The sequence below is a fragment of the Centroberyx affinis genome, unplaced genomic scaffold (assembly GCF_046629955.1).
Source record: "Centroberyx affinis isolate AG114_WGS23_722 - 3 ecotype Tasmania unplaced genomic scaffold, CSIRO-AGI_Caff_v1 ptg002635l_1, whole genome shotgun sequence".
NCBI lineage: Eukaryota > Metazoa > Chordata > Actinopteri > Beryciformes > Berycidae > Centroberyx > Centroberyx affinis.
Genome location: NW_027280828.1, coordinates 301,974 through 326,812, shown reverse-complemented (window position 1 = coordinate 326,812; position 24,839 = coordinate 301,974). Strand labels below are relative to the sequence as shown.

Here is a 24,839-nt window from a genome sequence, read left to right as displayed (position 1 = left end):
TGTTTTGTATTGGTTAATGGACTGAGTGAAGCTGTTCTTCTGATTTTGCATATGCTAATTAAGTTGAAAAATGCCCTCAATTGATGTGTTTTTTAAACTATCCTGAAGACTTTCACAGCACCTTTGACAACATGATAATGCCAATCGTTGAGTCAGATAACCTTTGATGTGAGACCGTTTCATCTTGAAAAGTGAAAATTTTAATTGGGTGAAAGTCTTCATAAACATCCATGGTCTGCAAAAAGCATTACATGTGTACATGCTGCAGTAATACCTTTAAATACCTTTAAAGTGGTAGGATTTTTGTCACTATAGGTCACAGTGAACCCAAAATGAACCTGTGACTTACACTACATAGTGATAAAAAGTGAGAATAAACGCTCCATCCTCAGATGACACAAGTCATGACCAGAGGTCAGAGGTCATGTTGATGAATGACATTCATGTTCCAAGATCTTACTCAGAGAAAATCACAACAACCTTTTTAGAGACAAATTTTCAAGTTTAATGAAATTACTTAAAAAAAAAACAAAAAAACCTAGAGACACTCAGATGTAGAAACACATTTGAACAACCTCACACAAATGCAACTTTTTACCATCTTAACTCATAGGGTATAACTCAGCAACTCATTTATATACAATATTTTAAGTGTTGACTATACAAAGCCCAATGTGTCATGAATAGCAATGTATCATTCTTGGGATTGATGATATTTCCCGTTATTGATGACAGTGTCCTTTTCAGCTGGAGGGAGGAGAGCAGTGAAATGAGAAAAAACTTCAAGTCCTTTACTTTACATATTTCTCCATGAATTTCTTGTGGAACTCGGAGCGCAGGGTGTCGTTGACAAAGCGTTTCTCCTTCCGTGCGTCATCCACTCCTTTGGCACAGTTCTTGAACACAACATCATCATCCCACCTTAGAAAAGGATAAAAAAAAACAAAAAAAAAAAAACATTAGCAATGTAGTTATGTCATGTCAAAGCCTCAGTCTGAACAGTGGTAAGTGAATCAACTGACTACTTCCTTCAAAAACAACACTCATGATGTGTGTGTGTGTGTGTGTGTGTGTGTGTGTGTGTGTCTGTGTCATACCTCCTCTTGACACTGAATGCAGTCGGAGTCTGGTTTAGCTGTTGCTGCTGCTGCTGCCCTGCCAAATTAATCAACGGATTGCCGCTCAAGATATTCTCCATGCGAATCCTCTCCTCCTCAGCCTTTTGCTCCCGCTCCTGGGACGGGACAAAAAACACATTTAGGCTACTTGTGAAAACAAGGTAACATTTCGTCCCTTTCCAAATTGAATTTGTATCCAGCGTCTGCTGATTATGCTTTCAGTCCTGTTCTTGTCAGACAGCAGGTACACTAACAGATCAGTGTGAGACAATGCTTTACTTTGCGTTCTTGCTCGTCAGCGCGCTCCTTCTTGATCTTCTCCAGTTCTGCCAGCAGGGCCGCAGTGTCGTCATCGTCGCTGTCCTCCTCGGAGTCCTCCTCCTCATCGTCCTGTAGTCCCACACAAACACAACATCAGTGAGGCAGCGTAACACCAGCTAAGCACCGGTCCTGTCCATTTAGTCAAGCACTTACATCAGTGAGAGGGTCATCAGCATCCAGATTGGCTGCTGGGATCTGATCCAGCCTGGGCCGCTTTGAGGATGAAGAAGAGGAGGAGGATGTGGTATGATCTGGAAAACAAGGGACCGTGCAACATTTTGAGTGGGTATCCCTATGAACATCAACTTAAGGTAAAGTGAGGATCAGTGGATCACTGGTCAAAACTTTCCACTGGAAGATTTTTTTTTGTCCAATAAATGTTCGTCTAACGTCTGCAGCGAGACGCACCTCTGGGTCCCCTTTCTCTGGTCTTCTCACGAACAGCCACACGTTCCCTCTCCTCCAGCTCCCTGCGGAAGTCACGGGCACGGACCTCTTCAGGGGCATCCTGGGTGGGCTGCCTGAGGGAGGACAAGATGTGGAAAAAAATGTATAAACATCTGAGTAAACAACAAGTAGAGGTATTACAGTTCATAAAACTCATAGTTCAGTAGGGCTTTTGCTTGTGCTTTTGCTTGAGGGTTTCACTAATTGAGAGATTGGATAAAGTAGTTAATAACATAAAAATAATAATAATAATAACGTTGTTTGGATATAAAAAGGAATACTTCAAGCCTGCACTTCGAGAAAAAAATAAAAATAAATAATAATTTAACTGACTTAAATGTGAAAACAAAACAACAAAACAACCAGACACAAGAACAGTTTCTTCCCACAGGCCATCACTGTGACGAACACTTAAAGCACTTAACGACAGAAACTATCCCTGTGCAATAAACCTGTAACACCTACCTCATGTATATAATTCACTTATATATATACTTTCTATACTTTTTTTTATATATATATGCATATTTGTACATAGTAGTTAGATCGTTAGGTTTACCTCTGTCCATTTTGTTGTCCTTGTTTTTAGCTGTATATTTATTCTGTGTAAGGACATTGTGAGCAACGAAAAACCAGAGTCAAATTCCTTGTATGCGTACATACTTGGCCAATAAAACTGATTCTGATAATCTTGTCAGATGTCTACTTAACAAAGTGTATTTCCCCATTCCGAGCATTCATCTGAGCAATAATCCAATATGCAGGGTATTTTGTTGCTTTAGTTTGGCAGATAAACACACACACAACCCTCAATTTTCACACTGAAAAAGATGTTGACTTATTCAAGGAGGCATTCTAACACACACAGACCACACAAACAGTGACACATGTAAGCAAATGAATGCTAAAGACTCACAGTTGCTTTTGGTAATGGGATGCAACATGCAATGAAGATGAGCAAGGCTGCTCAATAAGGCGATCAGAGTCAGGAGACAGAAGCAGGAGCCAACAGTTTAAAAAGCAGCTTGCTGCTTACAAATCAGTACCTAGATATCCAGCCAACAGTACACTAAGCAACACACTGATCTACAGTCAGTGTTGCACAACAACATCTTAAGTTCCATTCATGCTTTATTCACTGACCTGTACTTGATCTTTGTGTGACCAGGAAGATCACGGCTGGAATACTGCTTAGACAACGCACTCAAATCCCCTTCTCCTTTACCCCTCCCTCCTCTTGCCGGCTCAAACGTTGGTCTTGCAGCTGTAGTCATCTTTGCTGGCTCTGTTGTGTTAAACAGATGAGAGGAGCATTAACAAAGTACTGGTCTAGGTAGTAAACAAAAGGTCATCTCCTTCTCACACAATTGACAAGTCGATCTGTCTACAGTGAGGTAGCAGACCCCCCACCCCCTATCCCACCGCCCAACCCTGTGTATCAATAGGTGACTAAGCACATACACAACTGTACTTGGGCTATCTTTTCATTCACAGTTGATTTGGTTAAAGATGTGCCATTAACGTTTACGATCCTACCGGCATAGTTTAGTAGCCTTGGTCTGCAGGGAAAGAGTTATGCTACTGAACTCTGTAAACTCACAACAGTTCAAAAACAAGCTACAAATACAATTTCAGCCATTAAGCTTTTTGGCTGATCTGGTCAACAACAAAATCAGCAAATATAACAGAATCACTGGCTTGAAATAGTTTTATAACATAATTGGACTTTTAGCAATACGTTATATTAACCAAAGATAACTAAACTATACTATATTGACGCTAGAGTATGAACCTAAGCTAGCTAGCTAATTTAGCTAACAAGTTGCTAGCAGGCTAGCCGGGTTTAGCATCGCAGTTGAGTATTATAATGCTACTTCGGCCAGCTGTGCATCGTTAAAGATCACCTTAAATATATCTCACCAGGCTATTTTATTCGAATGATCTTCAAATACTATTTATTTGCGATTTAAAGCTTCAATTACAGTAGCAATACTTACAGACCTGCTCGCACACGAGAAAGAAGCGAGAGATACAACAGTCAACGTCACATCCGGTACAGGTCCCTCTGTTGAAAAGATGCATTCAAAAATACTCGGAACTGGGAAATCTTTAACAACCAAATGAAAAGTACCACTCTAATAGCGGCATGCGAACAGTGAAATTGAACTAATCATTATTCTGCTGGAGACTCCCTAACTCTCTCAAGGACCCCCAGTTTGTGAACCACTTAACTAAAACTGTAATATGCTACCATATAACCTCAGATGCAGGTAAAGGTATTCAGCTAAACCAGCTATATAATGGGCAAGCGTGCTGCCATGTGATCAGCAAAACTGTGTTACAAAGGAAATTTCCTTTTCTTATATCTCCACTTTGTTTGGCACTTTTGCTTGAACAGACAGGAAACAGTGGGCTATGTTCCTCCATAAGATGTGCAGTGCTGTAGTGTTGTTGTTGTTGTTGTTGTTGTTGTTGTTGTTGTTGTTTTTAACACATTTAATAGTACAGATGACAGCAATTAGTAAAGCAAGTGCACAAAAACAAACCCTCCGCACATCACGCACATTATACAACACATCCAATCAATCATCCATTATACATCACACCCACATACCATATGCCTAAAAACACATTGTAAGTTTCCTGTAATTCAAGTGGTAGCATTTATATAATGCTATAATGCCAGTGATTTTATTTTAGAATTACATTTACCATCTAATACAATCCAATATCTACAAATACAACATTACAGTGTACATTCCTGTGACTGCACCTAATCACGAACATCCACAATTTATGAAAACTCCTTCTGTAATCATTCTTAGGATTGATTTATATCAAATGCCCTTAAATATGGCCTTGATATTTTGTTTAAATTAACTCTTTGGTAAACTCCTAATAGGTAAACTATTCTATATTATTGCACTATAAGAAAACATCCTCTTCCCAATTGACAATCTCATCCTTGGTAGTTCATAATCAGTTGTATTTGTTGCTCTTGTTCCAAATAAATGCCTGTGCTTCACTTGCTGATTAATAGCCTTGGCCTCTTTTTCACATGCAAGTTATAAACAGCATGGAGGACATTTTTGCCTATCAAATCTGTAACTGATGACCACCCCAGAATGTTTTGTTGTCCTACAACAGGAGTATCGCATGGACATCTAATAATATGTTTGCAGCCTTATTCAGAATCAGTTTATAGCCTCTGTATTTCTCCAGCACAAGCAAAGGCTGCACAGTAGTTTACTTCCTCCCAATTAGAGCCTGAGCCAATTGTCTAGGTATTTTCACAGGTATTTAGCTATTCTACTCAGCTTCTTACACAGAGAGGATATTTGTGATGTCCAACACAGACAGCTATCAGGTTGGACACCTAACAGTATATTTTCCTCTACCTGCTTAATTTGTGTACCATCAGCTGTGAGTGATAAACTGGGCTGTTCTGCCTTTTCCTCACACAACCAATAAGCATTACCTTTGTCTTCTTCATATTTAGTACTAATTTGTTCATATCAACACATTATTTTCTCCTCTCTAGATCATGTTGCAGTGACGTCTGTATGTCTACATGAGAACTTCCTGGTGCGTACACAGTTGTGTTTGGCTTAGCTTGCTTCCATACCTCAGGAAACTGCCCCAATTCAAGGTTTCTTTAATTCTACAGTGCACGTATTTGAACAATGAGCTGGTCTTTTTGCTGATGTTATTGTTTGAACATGGTTTAAAATAGACTATGGTTACATTTGTCATTTCAGTATAACTTTTACTAAATGATCATGCCAGGATGTAGTAACTGGCAGGGCTGGAAGCTGCCAAGTCATCTTTTGCACTGTAATCTGATAAGCCATACCACATCCCTAGGTGTCTGGGATGGCAACATGCAATCTGGATGCAACCCAGTCCCAGTCCACATAATGAGCACTGCAATGAGGTGGAGAGGAAGAGTGGGGAAAAGTCAAGCAGATTTCCACAGATGTAAGTCAAGGCAGACATTTCCAGGCCAACGTGGACACTTCGAGATGGGGTCTCATATCAATTTTTTATGAGAAATTGTCAAAAGTCATATTGAAATGACAGAGTAAATAGCCACAAAGATCATGATAAAACACTCAAAGGCTTGCACATCCATGTGATGCCAGATAAATAAAAAAGACAATGAAAATGGTGTGATATTCTTCACTGACACATTCACTCTCATCTAAGAGTTTGTATTAGGACTCACAGGAAGATCAGATATGTTTGGGGTTCAAAAAGGACCAGATAGATGAATGAATAAATGAATAAGAAGGCTTATTTCTTCTCATCATTGTTATCTTTTCTTTGGCATGCATGTTTACACAACACACACACAGTTTCATTTCAGATCAGAATGTACCCTTCTGTTTCTCTGAAACAATTTTCATTGTGCATTATTCTCATTCCTCTGTACATCATGTCATTATCTATGACAACATGTCATATATCAGACAGACATACTCTATATATCCTGTTTGGGTTCTGTGCGCTGGATGTGAATGCCAAGGATTCTCACTGAAGACGTTGGCTGGTGTTGAGGGAGGAAAACTGACAGAGGAGGTTCTGCTGGATTCCACATGGCATTAAAATATTATGTGTATGTAAAATGTTTTTATTACCTTGTCAGGTGCAAACGTGAATAGAAAAAAAATAAAAAGAATAGAAAAGCCAGAAAAGTGGACAGATGAAGACTTGATGAGACATTTACCAATACTCAAGTGCTGGTGAAAAACATACAGTAATACTGTCATTTCCTGAACAGTGTATTGTGACATGACTGATTGATTTGATGTGATGTGATCTTATTCATAGTATATGCACCTGTGTGTGTGTGTGTGTGTGTGTGTGTGTGTGTGTGTGTGTAGGTGTGTGTGTGAGTGTGAGTATGTGTGTGTGAGTGCACTATGATTCCTTTGTTTCTGCTGCTTTTTGTTGTTCTGAGTCAGAGCGGTGCTCTGGAGGAACAAACGAGGTGGATATTTATAATATGGAGGGTGGCAAACACTATTAAAATGTGTTTACCAAAGATGAAAGATAATCAGTAACGAGGTTTAGTTTGTCTGTGTGCCTGTTTCAGCTCCACAGGGAGGGAACATAAGCTGATAAATTATCAAGCTGTTTACTTTTTATTATTCCTATGAGAGCCTGTTCTGTGTTGACACTGCACAGCTCTTCTTCGTGTGAAATCCAGTGCACTTGGCTGCACACTGACTTCAGCCTAAATGATTTTGAAAGGTTCTGCCTCAGCAGTGGGGAGCTTCCCAACCGCAGATTAAGATCTGGTCTCTCTTGATTCCTAGCATCCCTCCAGCAAGCGCATGGTGTTTGTGAAGGAATGTCCTATGCTTTGGAGCTTAAGAGTGAAATAACACTATGAGGTTTCTTACAGATTTCCTCAACTAATTAAGTACAGCGTTGTGGTCCAGGCCAAGATATTTTCAGTATGGTGTAAAATGCCAAAGTCAGTAAAAAAAGCACTGATCATTGATTTCCCTCCTCGTCTAAAGTATGTAGGACTGGCTTAACTGGTGCTTGAACATCTTTATTTTATCAAAGTTAACTCATGTAAGGTTGCCACACAAGTTAGAAAATTGTGGAGAAATATTCTAGTAATAGTTGTTTTGTGAAGATTTGGCTGGCAAAGCAGCTTCAGTGCATTATCAGTTCAAGAAATCTGGAAAAAGTGTCTTTTCACTTTCACTAAGCAATATGCAACTACAGTAAAATGACACCTTCCATCTTCCCACTCACCCTAACAAATGGCATGCCACCCACTCAATCACCCAAACCAACCTGTATACCGGCACCCAGGGGCCGGGCGTCAGACTCGTAGGTGTGGAATCTTAAATGCATAGGGGGGGTGGGAGTTTAGGGTGAAACCTTTCTGTCTGATAAACCAGCTTGCAGGCTGGTCCATCGCAGATTGAGAAGAAGACCCAGAGGAAGGTCAGGTAGCAGCTCAGCAAAATCACCGCTCCTGTCTGACAGACAACGATAACACAGCTGACTGGAACAGGTGAGGACTGACTAGCTCCATACCTCCTAACAAGGGATTACTCATTATTCCTCATTTCTCTTAAACTGGCACGGTAAGACTCGTCTCACAAATCAGAATTGCTTTAATTTGCCAAGCGCAATGAGTTTGACCTGGTTGATTGGTGTTGGAACATTTCCAGACAGCTATACAATACAGGATTAACACACTATGCTGGAAAACCTCATATAGAGTGAAGACAGGACGTGAAACATAAATGCACTACAAGTACACATTCAAAGCCACCGAGTGGATAGTTAATATGCAATGTGGAACAGAATTATTACACCATTTTCGTCAGGCTGACATTGTTTACGCCACAGGATTTATTAAAGAGGATTTATTTTATTTCAGCAAATGCATCTTTTAAAAGGTTTTCAAAATAAAAGTCTTTTGAGTCATTCCAACGACATTCCTCTGTGTACCAAACTCTAACAGCGTACACCACACGCAAGGAATCCAGCAACAACATAAATGTGAATGCCAGTTTTACAATCCCAGTGATACCAGTCGATCCAGTGATTTTACTGAAGAATGCAGTAGCACAGGTTGCTTTGAAATCTTGAGTCATAAAATGCGGGGGGGGGGGGGGGGGGGGGGGGCAATAAAACTAGAGTAAACTAAACTTTATCCTACTCCTTTTCTGCTTCAACACTCTTACCAGGCTGAACATCTGAGGAAAATATTAGAATCATGTCAAGAGGTAAGTTATATTCACCATTTCATTCCTATTTGTATGATGACATATGGTATGCCATTTCCTATGACAGTATGCTTGGTGCACAGTACTGACAGATAAAATGTGTGTGTGTGTGTGTGTGTGTTGTAGATGTTAACAGAACCCAGGTGTTTCAAACCACCAGGGTGCGGACTTCTCTGAAGGGAGATGGCAGTTGGATCCATAGAGCGAAAGGAGCAGAGGAAGAGGAAGAGAAACCACGGTATTCTGCCAAAAGCCACGCAATGATTAAGATGCAATGTCAAAAATGTGCTTTCATTCTTTCATTTGCAGCAATATTTTAATGAATCATATATCTAGATACAGGAAAACATTATAAATGTGATGCTGATACTGCATCTTACCAATTGATATGCCCTGGTGTAGCAGGACAGCACACACTGAACTGAACGCCTCTATTGAAACCTGTTAAGTTTTGTATATGCCCTCTATTTGTCCATACATACGCTGACACATGAGGCCAAACAGTATGAAAGCACTGACATTTGAGTGAGCATCAGGTTTTGGTGAAATGGTGGAACAAACATGCTGTACATTTACTATGAACTCCTCTCTTGTGCAGGATGGACAGTGCTGTGGAGGGCAGACCGCTCGCAGTCAGACAGCATTCATACGTCCTCTCAACAGCCAAGATATTCGAGTGAGTGCAATACATATTCAAACATGAACATTAATGCTTATCTTGAAGGGTAAAAAAGGATAAAAATGCCACTGAATGTATATGTACGTAGGAATAAATCAGGAACTAATACGTTAGAGAATAAGTTAATGAGCTGCTTGTATTAACAGGGCTACACTCTATCAGTTCATCAGTGTAAAAAAAGAAGTGTAATTTTACATATTTTGTGATAATTTGTGTTTTACACAAAAATATTAGGGACAAAACCAAGTCAAAGATAAATTAGGCTTTGAGAAGTAAAAGAACATCAACATTCCTAACTAAAATATGAGGTCAGACGAGGAAATATTTGTTCATAGTACAAGGTACAAATAAGGATCATTTTTATACAGTCTTCTTGGAAGCAGGTGTTTACTGCATTTGTCATTTACTTACATACTTTACCGCTATAGCAAGTGAAGCTCATTGATTGATAGGTCTAATGATTGGGCTATCATTGTCTGATTGGCAAATTGTACAATATAGAAAAGTACAAAAGGAAACCATCTGGTATTTAAACTTTAATACCAAGCTCCACGGTCTGAAAAAATACCAATGCTGTTAAATTGTGATGTTGAGACTCATCTTGATACCACAAACAAACTTACAGTCTCATTACAGTCCTGCAAATTAAACTGGAATTCTCCGTCGCCTCTGTTGTGTCAGTGAATAATAGCTAATGCATGTGTAAGTACTTCAGGCACAAATCACCATCTGTGACATTAACAAACATAAACATTAACTCAGCTGTGGGGCAACTCTGCTGCATTCACAAAGACATGCTGCAGGCGTTCGTGCTTTAATTGGTTGATGAATACATTAATCAGAAAACAATCATTCTGGGAGCGCTTTCTTTGAGGCATGTCCGCTGCCTGAGCACCTGCACATCTGCCCTTCAGTACAGAAAGGGCCCTTTGGTGACTTCAAAAGTCACTTCATCACGAATTTCAGGATTCTGGTGAACGTTCAATGTGACATTTGGTAACAATGTAAAAATATATCTTTTATTTAAACTATACTAATATTTTACCAGCGTAAACAATGTTTATTTTTAACAACTGTCACACATCATATATCACCAACTCAGTGTTTTCCTGAACGTCTTTAATTTCATGAATTTTAAAAGTTTTTGTCTCAGTTTCTGCTCACATACTGCTGCACATGGTATTCAATAATAGGTAGGTGTTGGACCCATAATATGTGTTCTCATTATGAGTGTTAGTCTACGTTATAGATAGACTGTAATTTGTACGATGTCATGAAACCTTCAGATCATGGTGATTGTTCAGTGATAAATTAATGCACAGCGTTCCAGCACTGGGTATTGTTGCCAACTGTACCCATTGCAAGGATATTACATCATTTGAGTTGAACACATATTTGAGTAACACACTCTCTCTCTCCCACACACACACACACTCGCTCCAAAAAGTTTGGCTCCCTTTGCTAAATCATTCGTTTGTGCCACAAGAAAATATTTAAAAATAGATTTATTTTGGATTTTTTTTCCTGAGATCACAAGATGGAGTCCATTCTATCAAAGTGAAAAGGAAACACTAGATATGTGGGAATGTATAAAGACCTCCCAATTGTAAAGAGATTATTTAAGCAGAAAAAGTAACAAAAAACAAAAATAGAAAGCATGCACTCTCTAATGTCATTTGATCTATGTTACCTCAAGGGAAAGAATGCAACCATAATATATAATACTCAGCCTTCTTATTTAGATAGTTTTAGACAATATTTTCCTTTCAAAACTGATTTAATGGACCAAATCCATTCAGAATATTCAAGCGCAGATGGAATGAATGAAAGGTTCACAATGGCATTCGAGTCGAGTCTGAGGTTTACCCTTCCATCTTTATATGTGGAAATACAGATGTTTACCTCAGATATTTCTCATTGCCTTTCACAGTGAGCTGGAAAAATGCAAAGGTGATCCTGGTCCATTGGAAAAATATCACATGTAGCAGGTGTTATGAGTGGATCTAGGAAAAAATTTTGATTTATCAAAATTGGAATGTCTTAACCTATATGACACTTGGCAATGCAGCAAAGGCTTGAACTGGTCCTTTGATCTCTGTCAGCATCTTTTATGATATGATGGTGATTGTGTTCTCATACGGCAACATGTTGGTTGCATAAACACATATTGAACAAGTAAACCACCTGTTTGATCAGGGTAGGTCAGAACTAGCAAGCAAGCTCACAGTATATGCCTTGAAGCCTACCACTTAACAAAACTAATGAATTAAGAGTGTCTGAAATCCATTAAATTGTGATCAAATAAAAAGTGACATTGTATCTATTCTTACTGCTTGACCAGAAGTTAACATTAAATATTTGTTGACAAACTGACAAACTGAGGTGAATATTTTAAAAAAAATGTTGAATTGGCCGATCTAGCTTGTTAGACTCAGATGTACAACATTCAAACAACGTAGGTCAGATAAAAGCCTGCTTTATTGATCTAGAGCAAACTGTTTGCAAGTAAATAAATTAATGAATATCAATAAATCCTCCTTTCTGTGGCCAGCTGCCAGACAGAACACACTGGGGAGGAGAAGGTGGTTGTAAGTGGGAGTGTAAATCCATCCAAGAAGTGGCCAACTGATGTAACTAGTTTCTATTATTTCAAGTTTGTCAAGTTATGCAAAGTCAAGTGATCTTGCCTCAAAACCTGAGGTACCAATGGTTGACTCATAGTCTTGGGGAGTCACTAACTAGGAAGAGGAGGGTCCAGGCCCTGTGGGGTCAGCTACAGGGGAGCCTCTGGGTTCCCCTTGTGCTGCTGTGGACAAGGAGGGTCCAGCTGCTGGGGTCATGCTGTGTGATGGCATCAGATGGGCCTCGTTGATGGCAAAGCGGTTCAGCGGGTAGATGCCACATTTCCTAAAGCCTTCCTTAACAATCCTTACTCCCTCCTCCTCCTTCACTGCCTGATAAGGGTCCTTAAAAACCCCTGAGAACTCCTTCTTGCTGACTAGAAAGTAGGTCTCAGCGGTACAACCGTCACCTATGAGTGTTGTGAAGCGCTGCTTCAGTAGTGAAAAGAGACCCGCATCGAGCGGCTGCAGGATGTGGGAGCAATGTGGCGGAAGGCACAGCAGGATGACGTTCTCCTTACGAGTTGCTTCCACCACCTCCAGGTTCAGAGGCGACTTGTGGCCATCGAAGATCAGCAGCAGCGGCCGCTCCTTCGGCGCACGCGGGAGGAAGTGTTTGAGGAACCATTTCTTGAAGAGGTCAGAATTGATGCACCCCGACTCCGACCATCCGTAGAGGGCGTCAGGCGGCCCTTGTGTCTTGTAGCACACTCCCCCTGGATAGGCCTTTGAGTAGATGATAAACGGAGGGATGTCCTCCCCAGCTGCGCTGAAGCAAGCCAAGACGGAGATGTGGTCCCTTGTGCCTGGAGCCGGCTTGTAGCCGAGACTGGCAGATTTGGGAAGGATCACCCTCTTCCTGCCCAGCTGGAATCCTGTCTCATTGCAGTTGAAGATTTGGTGAGGCTTCTCCCTCAGCCCATTAGTGTCCATGACGGTGGTCAGTAGGTGAAAAAACTGATCCACTGCTTCCTTCCTCACACACATCGTCCTCCCTCTGACAATATTGTCCGCCTGCTGAATGGTGATATTCTTCTCTTGCCGTTTTCTAAAATTGAGCCACCAGGTCTGACCCAGTTTAGAAAATGCCACCCTGCGGTGCTGCCGTCTATATATTGATGAGGCAAAAGATACCAGCTGCTGCTTTGTAAGCGGGAATCCGTGCTTGGACATGTATATGGAGAACTCCACCAACACCTCCTCATCAGCAGATGTTATTAGCTGAGCTGGCCCACTGCGGCTGCCCGGTGTCACCCGTCCACTAACCCTGTCCCCCAGGGAAGATTTCGGGACTCCAAACTCCTTAGCGGCCTGCCTCACTGTGCACCTTCCAGCCTTCACCTCTACCAGCGCACGTTCCATGGCCTCCTCTGTCCATTTCTTCTTCTTCTTCTTCCCAATTTTGTCAAGATGATTTCTTGATGGCATATTTTCTATGGATGGCACAGAAAATGCATGAATGAATGATACACTAAAACAATGTAAATATGCCTGAATGAACAATGCATGCTAAGAACGCACTATGAGTATCACATATTTTAATACTTAATACATCACTGGCTGCATATTACAAACTAGATCATGAATACATTTTTGACATCGCAGAGCAGTAACAATCAAAGAAGTTTACAGATATTGGTGTAAAAAGTTAGGAAGTTGAATAGTGACCTAATTACACAGCGCAAACCGTTATTGATGCTCCCGTAACGACAAATAGTGAAACTTTTCATTGTAACGTTGGTTCAAGTAATGTCGAATCACTGGTTGTAAATACCATTTCACTGTGGGCATTACTAAAATGTTACTATCACAGTAAAAATATCAAGAAAAAAAGTAAAACTTTTCAGCGTGGATGATCAGTCACATTCATCCCCCGTTTCAGTTTAACTTGCCTGATGACAACAATAAACCACAGAGAGCAACCTAGAACCAAGCCGGTACAGGAATTACATCACTTCCTCATTCTTGCTCCACTGTTTGTTGACAAGATGGCCGTTCGAGCCGTTGCTCGCTAGTACGAGGGTTAAAGAGGGTTAGTTTAATACATCCATGGTTAGAACCGGGAGAACAGAAGCTACCGCGACCGCAGCTCACGTCCACTGCATGTTTAGATTAATGCACCATTTCATCTGTCAAAAACGGACCTGTATGTTGTATTTTCTGTCCTGTTAAAGTTGGCGCATGGTTATGGAAACCTGTTGAAACATCGTGGACTTACTGTTCGTGGGGATCCGTCGTCCAAATTTCTCGGGGGTGGGGGAAAGAAGAAAACACGTCGGTTGGGTGTCCCAAGTTGGTTGTAACGCCGCACCGTACTGTGTACCGACTGCAGCGATGTGGGTCCTGACCGCTTTTCTGTGCCAGCATTAGGCGTAAAAATGTATGCCAAGTATCACTGTGTCGTCCATAATCGCCGCTAGAGGTCTTTCGGTTCCAGAGAGCCAAGACTACGCTGTCACAAACACGACCGCGCCTTTGCTCGGCGTGCACTCGCTGCACTGCTGGTTCAACCTGTTAAAGTCAGACAGACAGACAGGAGACAACGATATAACACCGGAAGTTAAGCCATTTGGCCTTCAAAATAAAAGTGTAAAAACTCTCGCAGTGAAAAAAAAAAATATTGGAGTATTGAGGCGTGCAGAAAAAATCAAAATACTCACATATCGTGAAAATATAGCTGTAAAATAGAATAAGACCTAGAGTGGGACCTACCAGCCAGAATCAACCACCTCACTTGACACCACATAGTGCAGTTCCCAATCTACAGCCTTTAGGAACAATTGTGCCACTGCAGTGGGTTGAAATACAGCTTTTCAAGATAGTAGACATCCTTCCAAGTTGTCTGGTATATGATCTGTGTTTGAGTCTTTGTGCATTTTCGACAGCTTTTTTATTTGGCTAGCACGCATTTCAAGAGGTGGCTTATTCTGGCAGACTTGACACCATATAGTGAAGTTCCCAATCTACAGCCTTCAGGAACAATGTAAAAACAGCTATAGTTAGAATGTACTTTTCCAATGTAGTAGACATCCTTCCAAGGTGTCTGGTGTAAGTTTTGTGTTTGAGTCTTTGTTAGTGATTTTTGCTATCCCTATATGACATGTTGCATAAGCATATACTGTGAAAAGGATATTTAGGAAAAAAATAATTTAGTAGGCCTACAGATTCCTCCCTAAAATATTCTGTATTTTCAAGTTGGCATTTCATATTCCTCAAAAACATGTCTGTCAATAAGGGCTTTATTTTATTTCACCAGAAATCATTTTTTTCCTCTGGCTGTCTTGACACTGGTTTCTGCTTCCAAGAGGAGTTGTAGGCCTATATAGTCTTTCCATAAGGCTCATTGAGTGAATGGCAGACATTTTAATTATTGCAGTGTTTTCTGAGGACAGTGTTTGATGTGATCCACAAGCTGTGGGCCTATAAGGGCTAGCGCTGGTAGAGATGGTAATACAGATGATTAGATATTTCCAATTCCACATTAACAATTGTATTCTTACAACTTCACATTAAGACTTTGTTTGTTAATGCAGATATAACTGACCCATCTATTGCATATAGCTTGTGAGGTATTACATTCTTTGTTCAAGACAACAGCCCCACCCCCTCCCTCCTTGGTGATATTTATGTTGTTAATAAACATTGTGTGGGAACCTATGGCTCTAACTTGCTTTATTAATCAATCTAGCTTTGAAGTAAGCTTGATTTTTCTCTCCAATTTATACCCTTTCTGATCATGCCTGATTTTCTCCACATTCAAGTCACATTCTGGTATCCTATATGTGTAATTCATTGTCCTAATTCTGTTACTCTTTAGTAGGCTAGACATTTTCAAATTAACATTTTGGTGCAGTAGAAGTTGGAGATAAACCTCCCACTTACAGACCTGAGCAGAATGCAAAGTTATAGATGAGAACTTGTTCATATTCTGAAACGACAGTAGTAGCTTTGGTGCCGTGGTTTCTCCTGCATTTAATCAGAAACTAATATTTTAACAGTTGTCTGCAGCTCATTAACTTGTTAGCCAACACCCAGCCTGCCCTCCCTATAGAATGACTAGATGGTAGGCTACTTTTGATTAAGTCTCAAAACAACTAAACTTCCTTATTTATTCATTACTACTTGATATTCAACGATTAAAGTGTACACATAGAAGATTTTGATAAAATTCAGTTAAATCATTCCTTGCATATTTGTGAAAATCAGGGTTAAGAGACATCATTTAAGTTGGTCTTCTCTTTCATCAGCCTGATGTAAAACATTTGACTTTGATGGCAATTTGGACCAAAATTAGTTTGAGAGGTCTTGAAGAAATCTTGTGTGCTCTCATTGTTTCATAGTTCACTTATACTGCTTTTCCACAAAGTGCATAAGCATTAATTAGTGAGATGTAGTTTTGTGAAAGCTATAGTCCGCCATCTAGCTTGGACATGCAAGTTTCTTTTCAAGCTTTATCTCTTACCCTGTAGATCAGTCGCCTCTCCAGTGAGCCCTCCTTTCGATTTACAGTTCTCTCCAGCTGAAGGGTAAGTATTTCAATTCAAAATGAATTGTGCAAACTGTAAACAATATTCTACCCTGCCTCATATCTGTTTTTCCCTTGCACATCTTTAAAAAGTTTTACATGATTAATCTCAATCAAATGTGATGCTGTTTATGACAAGTTTTACATTTAGACCAAGCTAGGTATGAATGTTTGATGCTAGATGTATTTTTATTGTAAATCTCTTATTTCCTCTTCTTCTTTGTTTTAGTGATTCAGATAATCATGCAAATATTGAAGTTCTCCCTCCCAAAAAAGATCCTCAACCTGAAGGGTCAACAGTGGAGACAACAGAGGATACAAAGTTAGTGTCTGAGAAGATCTCTGTAATTTTGTTTCAAATATAACTTCATGATTATTGTGAAATTCTGTATGTAGGATTTTTATTAATATGTTGCTGTTAAAGTATATGTGAAGACATCCTAATCAAACAAACAATCAAACCAAGCAAACAAATCAACCAACAATCAAACAACCAGTTTGACTATTAACAATCGGCAGGCCCAATGAACTTAATCCAGATAGATTATGGGATTCCCTGGTGTTGATTTCCCACTGGTAAATTCTGCTTTAAAAGTAGCAGTGAGGGGAAAGCAACAGAAGAAGCCTCATTTGTCAGATAGGCAAAATTATATGCCATAGAAACATTTTCACACAGCACATATACAGTACATACAGTGTATGCACAGTCTCTGTTCTGTTGGAGGCATAGTTATGAGTAACCCTCTCTGTGATACAGGCCCCAAGCAGAAACACTCATCCAAAATGGTGTGGCAGAACCAGCTCATCCAACAAGTGGAATTTCAGAGAGAGTGTCTTTTGTGGAGCCAACTAAGCAACCTGTTGCTAACACAACTGCAGAACACAAGGAAGAATATGTTGATGCCCCCGTTGACCAATCAGAACCCAGTGAGGGGACTGCTGAGGTCTCTGCAGACGCTCCTGTAGGTGATCCTGTGGGAAAATCATCAGCTATCGCAGTGACAGGGCAGAGTCATGAAATTGCTGAAGTGCCTGCTGAACTGAAAGTGGAATCCAAACCTGAAGTGGGACCCTCGACAGAAACAGAGCCAGCAAACACTTCAAATCTGGAGGATGTTGGAGTGGAATCAACCACACTACCTGTGGAGGGGAGTTGTGAGATAGTTCCTCCAAAAGGAGCCACAGTAGGACCTGCCACAATCTCAGCAGTACAACAGACTGTCCAACCTGTGGTTCAAGCTGTGGTGGAATCATCAGTTGAGACCATTGCTGTAACTAATGCTGTACCAGGAGAGGAGTCTGCTCTTCAAGACACAGCCGTTGTTGAACCAGTCCCTGAATTACTGGCAGATTCTGTATCTGAATCTCCTACTGAGCCTGCTGCTGAATCTGTTATCAAGTCTGTAGAGTCTAAAGCTGAGCCTCCAAAAGAAGCCACAGTAGAACCTGCCACAGACCCAGCAGTAGAGCAGACTGTTCAACCAGTGGTTCAAGTTGCAGTGAAGTCATCAGTTGAGACCACTGCTGTAACTAATGCTGCACCAGGAGAGGAGACTGCTGAATTACTGGCAGATTCTGTATCTGAATCTCCTACTGAGCCTGCTGCTGAAACTGCTGTCAAGTCTAAATCCAAGTCTGCTGCACAAACAGAGACAGTTTTACAGACCAGAGCACCTGAGACTGCAACGGATCACAAGACGGAGTCGAATGTTGAGATTTCTGCTGAACCTGATTCAGTTGGTGAAGCTGTACGGGATCAGTTAGTTGAAAGTGCCATTGAACCAGCAAAGGCAACAGATGTGGAGGCAGCCACAGCTAAAGTTGCTCCTGAAGCTGTTTCTGCAACTGTTTCTGCAGCTGTCCCTGAAGATGTTTCTGCAGCTGTTCCTGAAGCTGTTCCAGAGGCTGTTCCCGCATCTGTCCCTGAAGCTGTTCCTGAAGCCGTTCTTGCAGCTGTCCCTGAAGCTGTCCCTGAAGCTGTCCCTGAAGCTGTCCCTGAAGCTGTTTCTGCAGCTGTTCCTGAAGCTGTTTCTGCAGCTGTTCCTGAAGCTGCTCCCTCAGCTGTTCCTGAAGCTGTTCCCACAGCTGTTCCTAAACCTGTTCCTGCACCTGTTTCTGCAGCTGTTCCTGCACCTGTTTCTGCAGCTGTTCCTGAGGCTGTTCCTGAGGCTGTTCCCGCATCTGTTGCTGAAGCTTCTCCTAAAGCTGTTCCTGCACCTGTTTCTGCACCTGTTCCTGCATGTGTTTCTGCAGTTGTTCCTGAAGCTGTTCCTGCACCTGTTTCTGCAGCTGTTCCTGCACCTGTTCCTGAAGCTTCTCCTGAAGCTGTTCCTGAAGCTGTTCTGGAAGCTTTTCCTGCACCTGTTCCTGCACCTGTTTCTGCACCTGTTTCTGAAGCTGTTCCTGAACCTGTGGAAGATGCAAAACAGGAGGTGAAACTAAACCAGGAGTCTGCTAGCACCAACACGTGAGTAGGCTCTCATAAACAGGAACAACATCACATTCACTGTGATGTGTGTTTATTTGTCCTTGTAGAAAATGCATCTTATTGATGGCTATTTTTTTTTTTTTTTTTAGCTCTGAAACGTTTCAAAAACCTGCAGTGGATCTACAAACTACGCGAACTCTGTCTGAGACAAGGTGGGTTCTTAGTCTCTGAGCTTTAAAACAACACAGATATGGTTTAATTCATACATACGTACCTTGCCTTATGTTATTTTAACAACATTATGTAACTTTAACGATGTAAGCAGTTAAAGTCGATAACAGCACAGCACATTTTTTATGGGATAGATCCAGTGTCTGCCATACAGAGTAACACAATATAATCTTTTGAACTCTTCCTCTCTACAATAGGGATGGCCACGCTATTTGTTCATTCTGTGACAAAATAATTGATGGAAATGTCAAGATTACACTTAATTACCCTCCAGTGCACAGTCACCCTGACTGTCTGAAGGTTTGTTCTGTCTTCTTTACCTGGTAGGAAACATGTATCTGTGATTATATATTTTGGTGGATATGTTGTTGTGGCATCCTATTAATGTTGAGTGTGTGTTTTGCTGCTGCAGTGTGGTGCGTGTGGCAGGGTCCTGGGAGACATGCTGACAGCCATGTTCCTGCACGGCCAAGTGATCCACTGTGAAAGCTGCTTCGCAAAAACTCTCTAGACCTGCGGCCTAACTGGGACGAAGAAGTTGTCGGAGAACACTCGAAGCATGCAGTGATTAATGTGTTGTTTGAATTGGGAACTTTGCCACCTTTGCCTTTACCCTATATTCAAAAGAAATCTTCAGAGCTGCCAATTGCCATGCCTTGTGAAAGTGCAAAAAAGATGTTTTTTAGGGCATAGTGTACTGTCAGGATTAAGAATTCTGTAGAAAAAGGTTTGAGAGCAAATTATTTATTGCTGCAAAGATGCTCAAATGAAATACTAAGCAATCTACATAAGTGTTGCAAGATACTGTATTAGACTGAAATAAAATCACAATTTTGGTGCCTCAGATTCAAAAGGTTTAATCAAAGTCTTAATTTCAAATGAGCATACACACACCACAACCCAGCTCAGTAAATAGCAGGACTACATGTCAAACACAAGTCACCTGGGAAGCATGTTATTATTAAATGTGAGAGCATCAATATCTCTGGAACATAAAAACTGCTTATTTTAACCAGTAATAAAAGCACCTCCAAGAAAATGGATACATGTCTTTGTTTCCCCCCACACAGTGGTATTTAAAGAAAGCAAAAATGCCCTATGAGTGAATGCAAAGTACATGCATTGTAAGTGAAAGCAAAAAGGGAGATGGCAGGATAGCTTACAGCCTACACATCATCCTTGCACAAAACTTTGGTACATTCAGCTTTATTTGCTTTAGTTCATGGGATGTTGATACACAATGTTGATCACAGTAAGGTAACAACAGCAAAATCATATTCAAAATCAATATATGCATCAGTAAGCACAGTAAGGGAGTGTATGCAGTTATGATTTGCAAGGCGAGCTGTCATCGTTCTTAATTATTCATGAAAGGACATACATCGCAATCCGACGACAACATCAGTACCAATAAAGCTTCACGACAAGGGTAAATCAAAATGGAGGATACTGCCTCCGAGAGGAAAATGAACAACAAACGTAAGAGAATCATCTGAGAGGAGGATTTGATGAGAAGGCCAGAGCTTGCTGCTGTGAATGAGTTATCTTCATCCCTCTGCCTGTTGTTCATACAAAATGGTGATGAGAAACACTTGTCTGTTATTGGACATGGTCTAAAGAAGTACTAGCAGGTGATCCAGGTTTGGGGTTGCTGTTTCACAGAGGATGGATGGAAATCAGTGTGGCATGTGTTGACTGTCCATCTCATACCCAGATAGGGAAGGTGGTGCTGCGCTTAACAGCGTATCCCTTTCCTGCCCAGGAACCGCAGCACTGCGTAGTTGTAGGTGGTGGCTACCACATACAGGAACTATAGAGGGAGACATTGAGATGAAGGGGAAAAGGAATGGAAAGGAGTACAGAAGAGAAAAATGGGTTTGAACAGATATGCTGGCAAGATCACAAACAATGTGGGCAGGCATTCTGTTTACATTCATTTGACACCACAACTACAAAGCAAATCACAAAAGTTTTGTGTTGTGCTTCATCTAGTGGTATTTACTTGAGGAAGCTTAAATTAAATGTTTTATCTGACCAGAAAGAATGCATATTGCCAAAGCAATTACTCACCAAAGCTAAGAGAGCAATCCCAGCACCAGCAAATGCAGCTATGTACAAGTCATAGGTGACATAGAACTGTGGAAACATAATACAATGTAGTTTAATATAGGCAGAGCACATTAAATAAAAATGCTTATTTATGCATCCATCCCATACATAATAAGCTTTCAGTCTGAGGATGGTGACAAGGAAGACTGAACACTGAATACTGTATTCAGCTACTCACTTCACTGGTTTTGCAGATGGATGCCAAGGTCATTCCACATGCCTTTCCTGGCATTGCATTCCAAGGTAGCAGACCTTAAATGAAGATATGATCAAAGTGATGTATCTCTTAACATTGCTGAATCATGATTCTTGATGATTACTAAGTCGTTTTCCCAATCGTGCTTAAATACATTATGTCAGCAGTAAAGACTAGAACCGATTTTGAGGTGAAGATAAGGTATAGTTATCTTTAATCTTATAATTTATAAGAATATCAGAACTAGAATCAACAACTTAACAGTGTATTCTTTCTCTCTAAAGATCAGTGCATGAGTTTCCTAGGCCATATTAACATTCTCAGCAGTTCTCAGGTCAAACATGAGGTCGATCGTTGTAAGAGCAACGCACCATACTGCCTGGCATCCATGCAAATCCAGCCATGCTGATTAATGCTGGGGGTTGTTTCAGCCAGGATGTTAATGTTGTGGCAGGTCTGTGCCATGTTGAAGAAGAAGAAGACCGGGATGGCGGTGAAGGCAAACACTACCAGCCAGATGACGGCCAAGATGTATGTCACTACAATAAACTGTTGAAGGAAACAGTGCAGTGCATGAGGTCACAGAAATGTATTGTGTGACTGACATGATCTCATTAATTCAACTATCAGCTGTGATTCATGTCCCTGTATAGAATTCACAGAAACAAAGAACATTTGAATGAGCTTACAAGCTAAAACAACAGACCTCCAGTCAGCAACTTAACAATGAGCTGACGTCACATTCCCCCTCCCTCGTTACCTCCGCCCCTCCCTCCCTCCCTTGTTACCTCCGCCCCTCCCTCCCTCCCTTGTTACCTCCACCCCTCCCTCCCTGCTCTCACCGTCAGACTGAGGCAGCGGCCACAGCTGGTGCTCCTGAATTCGCCGAAGGTCTGCTTGACGGCGCTCGTGGTGTAGAAGCCCTCAGCCAGCAGCAGGATGCCGTACAGGAAGAAGAATGATGCCAGGCCGTAGATCACGTACTGGAAGTACTTGATGCTGGGACACGCGGTCACAGTGAGAAGTCAGTGAAACAGTACAGTGCAGCCGTGAAACAAATTCCACATACTTAAGAAATCAGAAATCACAATCTAAAGAATTTTATTGAAGCGTCACTCACAATGAGGCCATGACCACATAGTCCTGAACGTTGCGGGCGAAGTAAGTCTCGACGAGGACTTCAGTCTGAGTCAATGCTTCGTGCCCACAGCCACAAAATAATGCCATGCCAGCAAAGCACAGCAGGGTGGCCACCAGGGACGGGTAGGGCACTGCCCCAAAGCACCGGATACAGCAATCATAACAACCTGAGGGGGCATAATATATCAGCACACACGCGGCACACACCGCACATATAACCACACAACACATCTAAGCCACGGTAGGGACCCGTTTCACCCTGCGGGGGGGCTATGAAAATGGCCTTGCTCTGTCTGCAAATCCATCAGCATGCACCAAACTCCATCAGCAGGCAAGAAAGCAACAGAAAAAAAAATTAGAGCAGCAGTGAAAACCAAGTGTTCAAGCAGGGATTCCCAATAAAGCGTCCATACAAAACCAGTCACCACTGACTTCACGACAATCTCATGCACTTCTTCCAGTGTAAGCTGTGCTGTTGAAGCGGGTAGCAGATATCCAGTTTGTTAATAATTGCATTGGCAGAAATGGGAGAGAGGAAAGCACCTAAGGCTTTGCAAAGCCAAGGCTGCCTGACCGGAAACATTTGCTGCTTTTGATCCTGTACTCCACAACAAGCACGATCCCAACGTCAACCAGTGATTTGAAGGACTGTCTACAAGGTATTGCTACTGTAAAATAGCCCTCCCTGCACTGGTTTCATCCGTATGTGACAGCTCCTCTGCTTGTGCCAACGCCTCACAGCTGAGCCCCTACTATCCCTATAGTCCAACCCTCTGTCACCAGCGGTCACAGGCGTCACCAGGCGAGGGAGAGATGGTAGTGAAATATGGGCTTCAGGGGCCTGAAGAAAGAGCTTCTCTTTGTGGCTGGAGATACAATATCCTTTGTCTTTGCCATGATCAGAGAAGAACAAAGGGCAGTGATGTCAAACAAACAAAGAGCATAGTGCCACAACACACACACACACACATACACACACACACACACACACACACACACACACACACACACACACACACACGGTAGTAAGCGAGTCCTTGGTGGCTGCAGGGTCACCAGGACCCTCTCAGCACCACTGGCAATGTCACTCAGGCCAGCCTACACCCACAGCTGGCTGAGACTGGTACCATGGCACTGAGTGTCAACGCCTGCGGGGGCTGGGTTCAAGTGTTCAAGAGTGGGTGGAAGCACAATGAACGAGAGGGGTCATTTGAATATCTTCACAACAACAACCCCACTCATCAGTGTTGTACAATTCACAAACTCTGTTTTGGAATATTAGAAACGTTTACGGTTAGACATTGTGAATGCCTCAGGTGCCTTAATTACCTCAGAGTGAGAAAATGTCCCTATAATTTCACAATTCACAGGATTTTAGATGGGTGGAACAAGAGCCCATGAGTTAAACAAACTGCTATTTAAGTACAAACAGTAACAGCAGGAAGATTGTTAGAGTCCCTAAAAATTATATTGGCTGTAGACGCCCATGCTTCAGCTGAGCTCTGTAACAGTGTTTACAATGGCAAACAGGCCATTATAACCTCTATATGAATTCAGAGCAAAAGGCATCAATGGAATGCATTTAGATGCCATGCCAACACAAGTCAAAGCTGTTTAAAAATGGAGTGAAAGATGGCATTTAATTTGCAAGTGAGAAGAAACAGCGGACTCAACTCCAAAGTTATTTGGGCCCAAGGTTCTCGTGTAAATTTGTTAATTTATGCCTGTGACACATGTGGGAGTATCTGACCTCTTTCACATGAATGACCTTGCATGGCCTTGCCATGATGAGAGTCACTCTGTGTCCAATGTAACCTTGCTGAATATATGGTTAAATGGGGTTGGAGGAGGTTATGATGAGGTTATGATAATTCCTTTACTGAAAACTAAGTCATCCTGTCTGAATCTCTGTGCTATATTCAGTTGTTCAAGTATACTGAAATGATCAGTTTGTTAAAACCATGCCATATATTAGGAAAAAGGGTGAAGGGTGAATCCATGATAAATCAATAATCCACAGGTGGATATCAGAATACTTATGATAAATGAAAACAGAAGATTAATCTGCAACAAATAGTGTCCACAATGCATGAAGGGAACATCTTCTCTAAGGACAGAAAGAATACATTAAAGGGTACATTAGTAAGTTATTGAAATTCACATTTGCAGATCACATTAATAATAGATGAATAAGAATGATTAAAAATTCTGTGCACTCACCCATGTCCAGAAAGAAGTGTGGGGTTATTGAAGTTTTGCTGGGTGGCTT

The 24,839-nt window shown here is 41.3% G+C and overlaps 4 protein-coding genes across 8 annotated transcripts; 1 reads left to right on the top strand and 3 right to left on the bottom strand.

The window, feature by feature from the left end:
- Positions 1 to 473: 473 nt before the first annotated feature.
- cwc15 (CWC15 spliceosome associated protein homolog) lies at positions 474 to 3,934 on the bottom strand. Of its 2 annotated transcripts, none has more exons than XM_071534900.1 (7): positions 3,884 to 3,934; positions 3,030 to 3,171; positions 1,848 to 1,960; positions 1,593 to 1,690; positions 1,398 to 1,508; positions 1,098 to 1,234; positions 474 to 921 (listed from the first exon to the last, which is right to left on the bottom strand). In XM_071534900.1, the coding sequence occupies exons 2-7, from the start codon at positions 3,158 to 3,160 to the stop codon at positions 792 to 794; spliced, it is 720 nt and encodes a 239-aa protein (XP_071391001.1). In that variant the 5' UTR covers positions 3,161 to 3,171; positions 3,884 to 3,934; the 3' UTR covers positions 474 to 791. The 2 variants fall into 2 exon arrangements, with proteins under 2 accessions (XP_071391001.1, XP_071391002.1); XM_071534901.1 differs by having other exon boundaries at positions 3,807 to 3,904.
- A 3,858-nt stretch (positions 3,935 to 7,792) lies between these two features.
- LOC139657132 (fap1 adhesin) lies at positions 7,793 to 20,822 on the top strand. 2 transcript variants are annotated; one of them, XM_071534858.1, is made up of 10 exons: positions 7,793 to 7,920; positions 8,603 to 8,641; positions 8,768 to 8,879; positions 9,240 to 9,317; positions 16,411 to 16,467; positions 16,696 to 16,788; positions 17,224 to 18,933; positions 19,044 to 19,106; positions 19,323 to 19,425; positions 19,538 to 20,821. In XM_071534858.1, exons 2-10 carry the CDS (start codon positions 8,632 to 8,634, stop codon positions 19,634 to 19,636), a joined length of 2,325 nt encoding a protein of 774 aa, XP_071390959.1. In that variant the 5' UTR covers positions 7,793 to 7,920; positions 8,603 to 8,631; the 3' UTR covers positions 19,637 to 20,821. The 2 variants fall into 2 exon arrangements, with proteins under 2 accessions (XP_071390959.1, XP_071390960.1); XM_071534859.1 differs by having other exon boundaries at positions 7,902 to 7,993; positions 19,538 to 20,822.
- Positions 9,790 to 14,341, bottom strand: LOC139657169 (uncharacterized). Of its 2 annotated transcripts, none has more exons than XM_071534924.1 (2): positions 14,160 to 14,341; positions 9,790 to 13,374 (listed from the first exon to the last, which is right to left on the bottom strand). In XM_071534924.1, the coding sequence occupies exon 2, from the start codon at positions 13,367 to 13,369 to the stop codon at positions 12,059 to 12,061; it is 1,311 nt and encodes a 436-aa protein (XP_071391025.1). In that variant the 5' UTR covers positions 13,370 to 13,374; positions 14,160 to 14,341; the 3' UTR covers positions 9,790 to 12,058. The 2 variants fall into 2 exon arrangements, with proteins under 2 accessions (XP_071391025.1, XP_071391026.1); XM_071534925.1 differs by lacking the exon at positions 14,160 to 14,341 and adding an exon at positions 13,610 to 13,746.
- A 12-nt stretch (positions 20,823 to 20,834) lies between the features above and the next one.
- plp1b (proteolipid protein 1b) lies at positions 20,835 to 24,839 on the bottom strand. 2 transcript variants are annotated; one of them, XM_071534861.1, is made up of 7 exons: positions 24,791 to 24,839; positions 22,551 to 22,737; positions 22,273 to 22,429; positions 21,802 to 21,979; positions 21,413 to 21,486; positions 21,196 to 21,261; positions 20,835 to 20,935 (listed from the first exon to the last, which is right to left on the bottom strand). In XM_071534861.1, exons 1-7 carry the CDS (start codon positions 24,792 to 24,794, stop codon positions 20,861 to 20,863), a joined length of 741 nt encoding a protein of 246 aa, XP_071390962.1. In that variant the 5' UTR covers positions 24,795 to 24,839; the 3' UTR covers positions 20,835 to 20,860. The 2 variants fall into 2 exon arrangements, with proteins under 2 accessions (XP_071390962.1, XP_071390961.1); XM_071534860.1 differs by lacking the exon at positions 24,791 to 24,839 and adding an exon at positions 23,114 to 23,239.

What these genes read in the sequence shown, in the direction of transcription:
- LOC139657132 (XM_071534859.1), top strand. An exon ending in GAGACAACAGAGGATACAAA is followed by an intron (nt 16,789 to 17,223) that starts GTTAGTGTCTGA and finishes TCTGTGATACAG; the next exon opens with GCCCCAAGCAGAAACACTCA. An exon ending in CGAACTCTGTCTGAGACAAG is followed by an intron (nt 19,107 to 19,322) that starts GTGGGTTCTTAG and finishes TCTCTACAATAG; the next exon opens with GGATGGCCACGCTATTTGTT.
- plp1b (XM_071534860.1), bottom strand. Translation starts at nt 23,153, where the DNA reads ATGTTTCCGGTCAGGCAGCCTTGGCTTTGCAAAGCCTTAG. An exon ending in TTGGCTTTGCAAAGCCTTAG is followed by an intron (nt 22,738 to 23,113) that starts GTGCTTTCCTCT and finishes ATGCCCCCTCAG; the next exon opens with GTTGTTATGATTGCTGTATC. An exon ending in TATGTGGTCATGGCCTCATT is followed by an intron (nt 22,430 to 22,550) that starts GTGAGTGACGCT and finishes CGCGTGTCCCAG; the next exon opens with CATCAAGTACTTCCAGTACG.
- cwc15 (XM_071534900.1), bottom strand. Translation starts at nt 3,160, where the DNA reads ATGACTACAGCTGCAAGACCAACGTTTGAGCCGGCAAGAGGAGGGAGG. An exon ending in CTGACGAGCAAGAACGCAAA is followed by an intron (nt 1,235 to 1,397) that starts GTAAAGCATTGT and finishes GTCCCGTCCCAG; the next exon opens with GAGCGGGAGCAAAAGGCTGA. An exon ending in GCATTCAGTGTCAAGAGGAG is followed by an intron (nt 922 to 1,097) that starts GTATGACACAGA and finishes TCCTTTTCTAAG; the next exon opens with GTGGGATGATGATGTTGTGT.
- LOC139657169 (XM_071534924.1), bottom strand. Translation starts at nt 13,369, where the DNA reads ATGCCATCAAGAAATCATCTTGACAAAATTGGGAAGAAGAAGAAGAAG.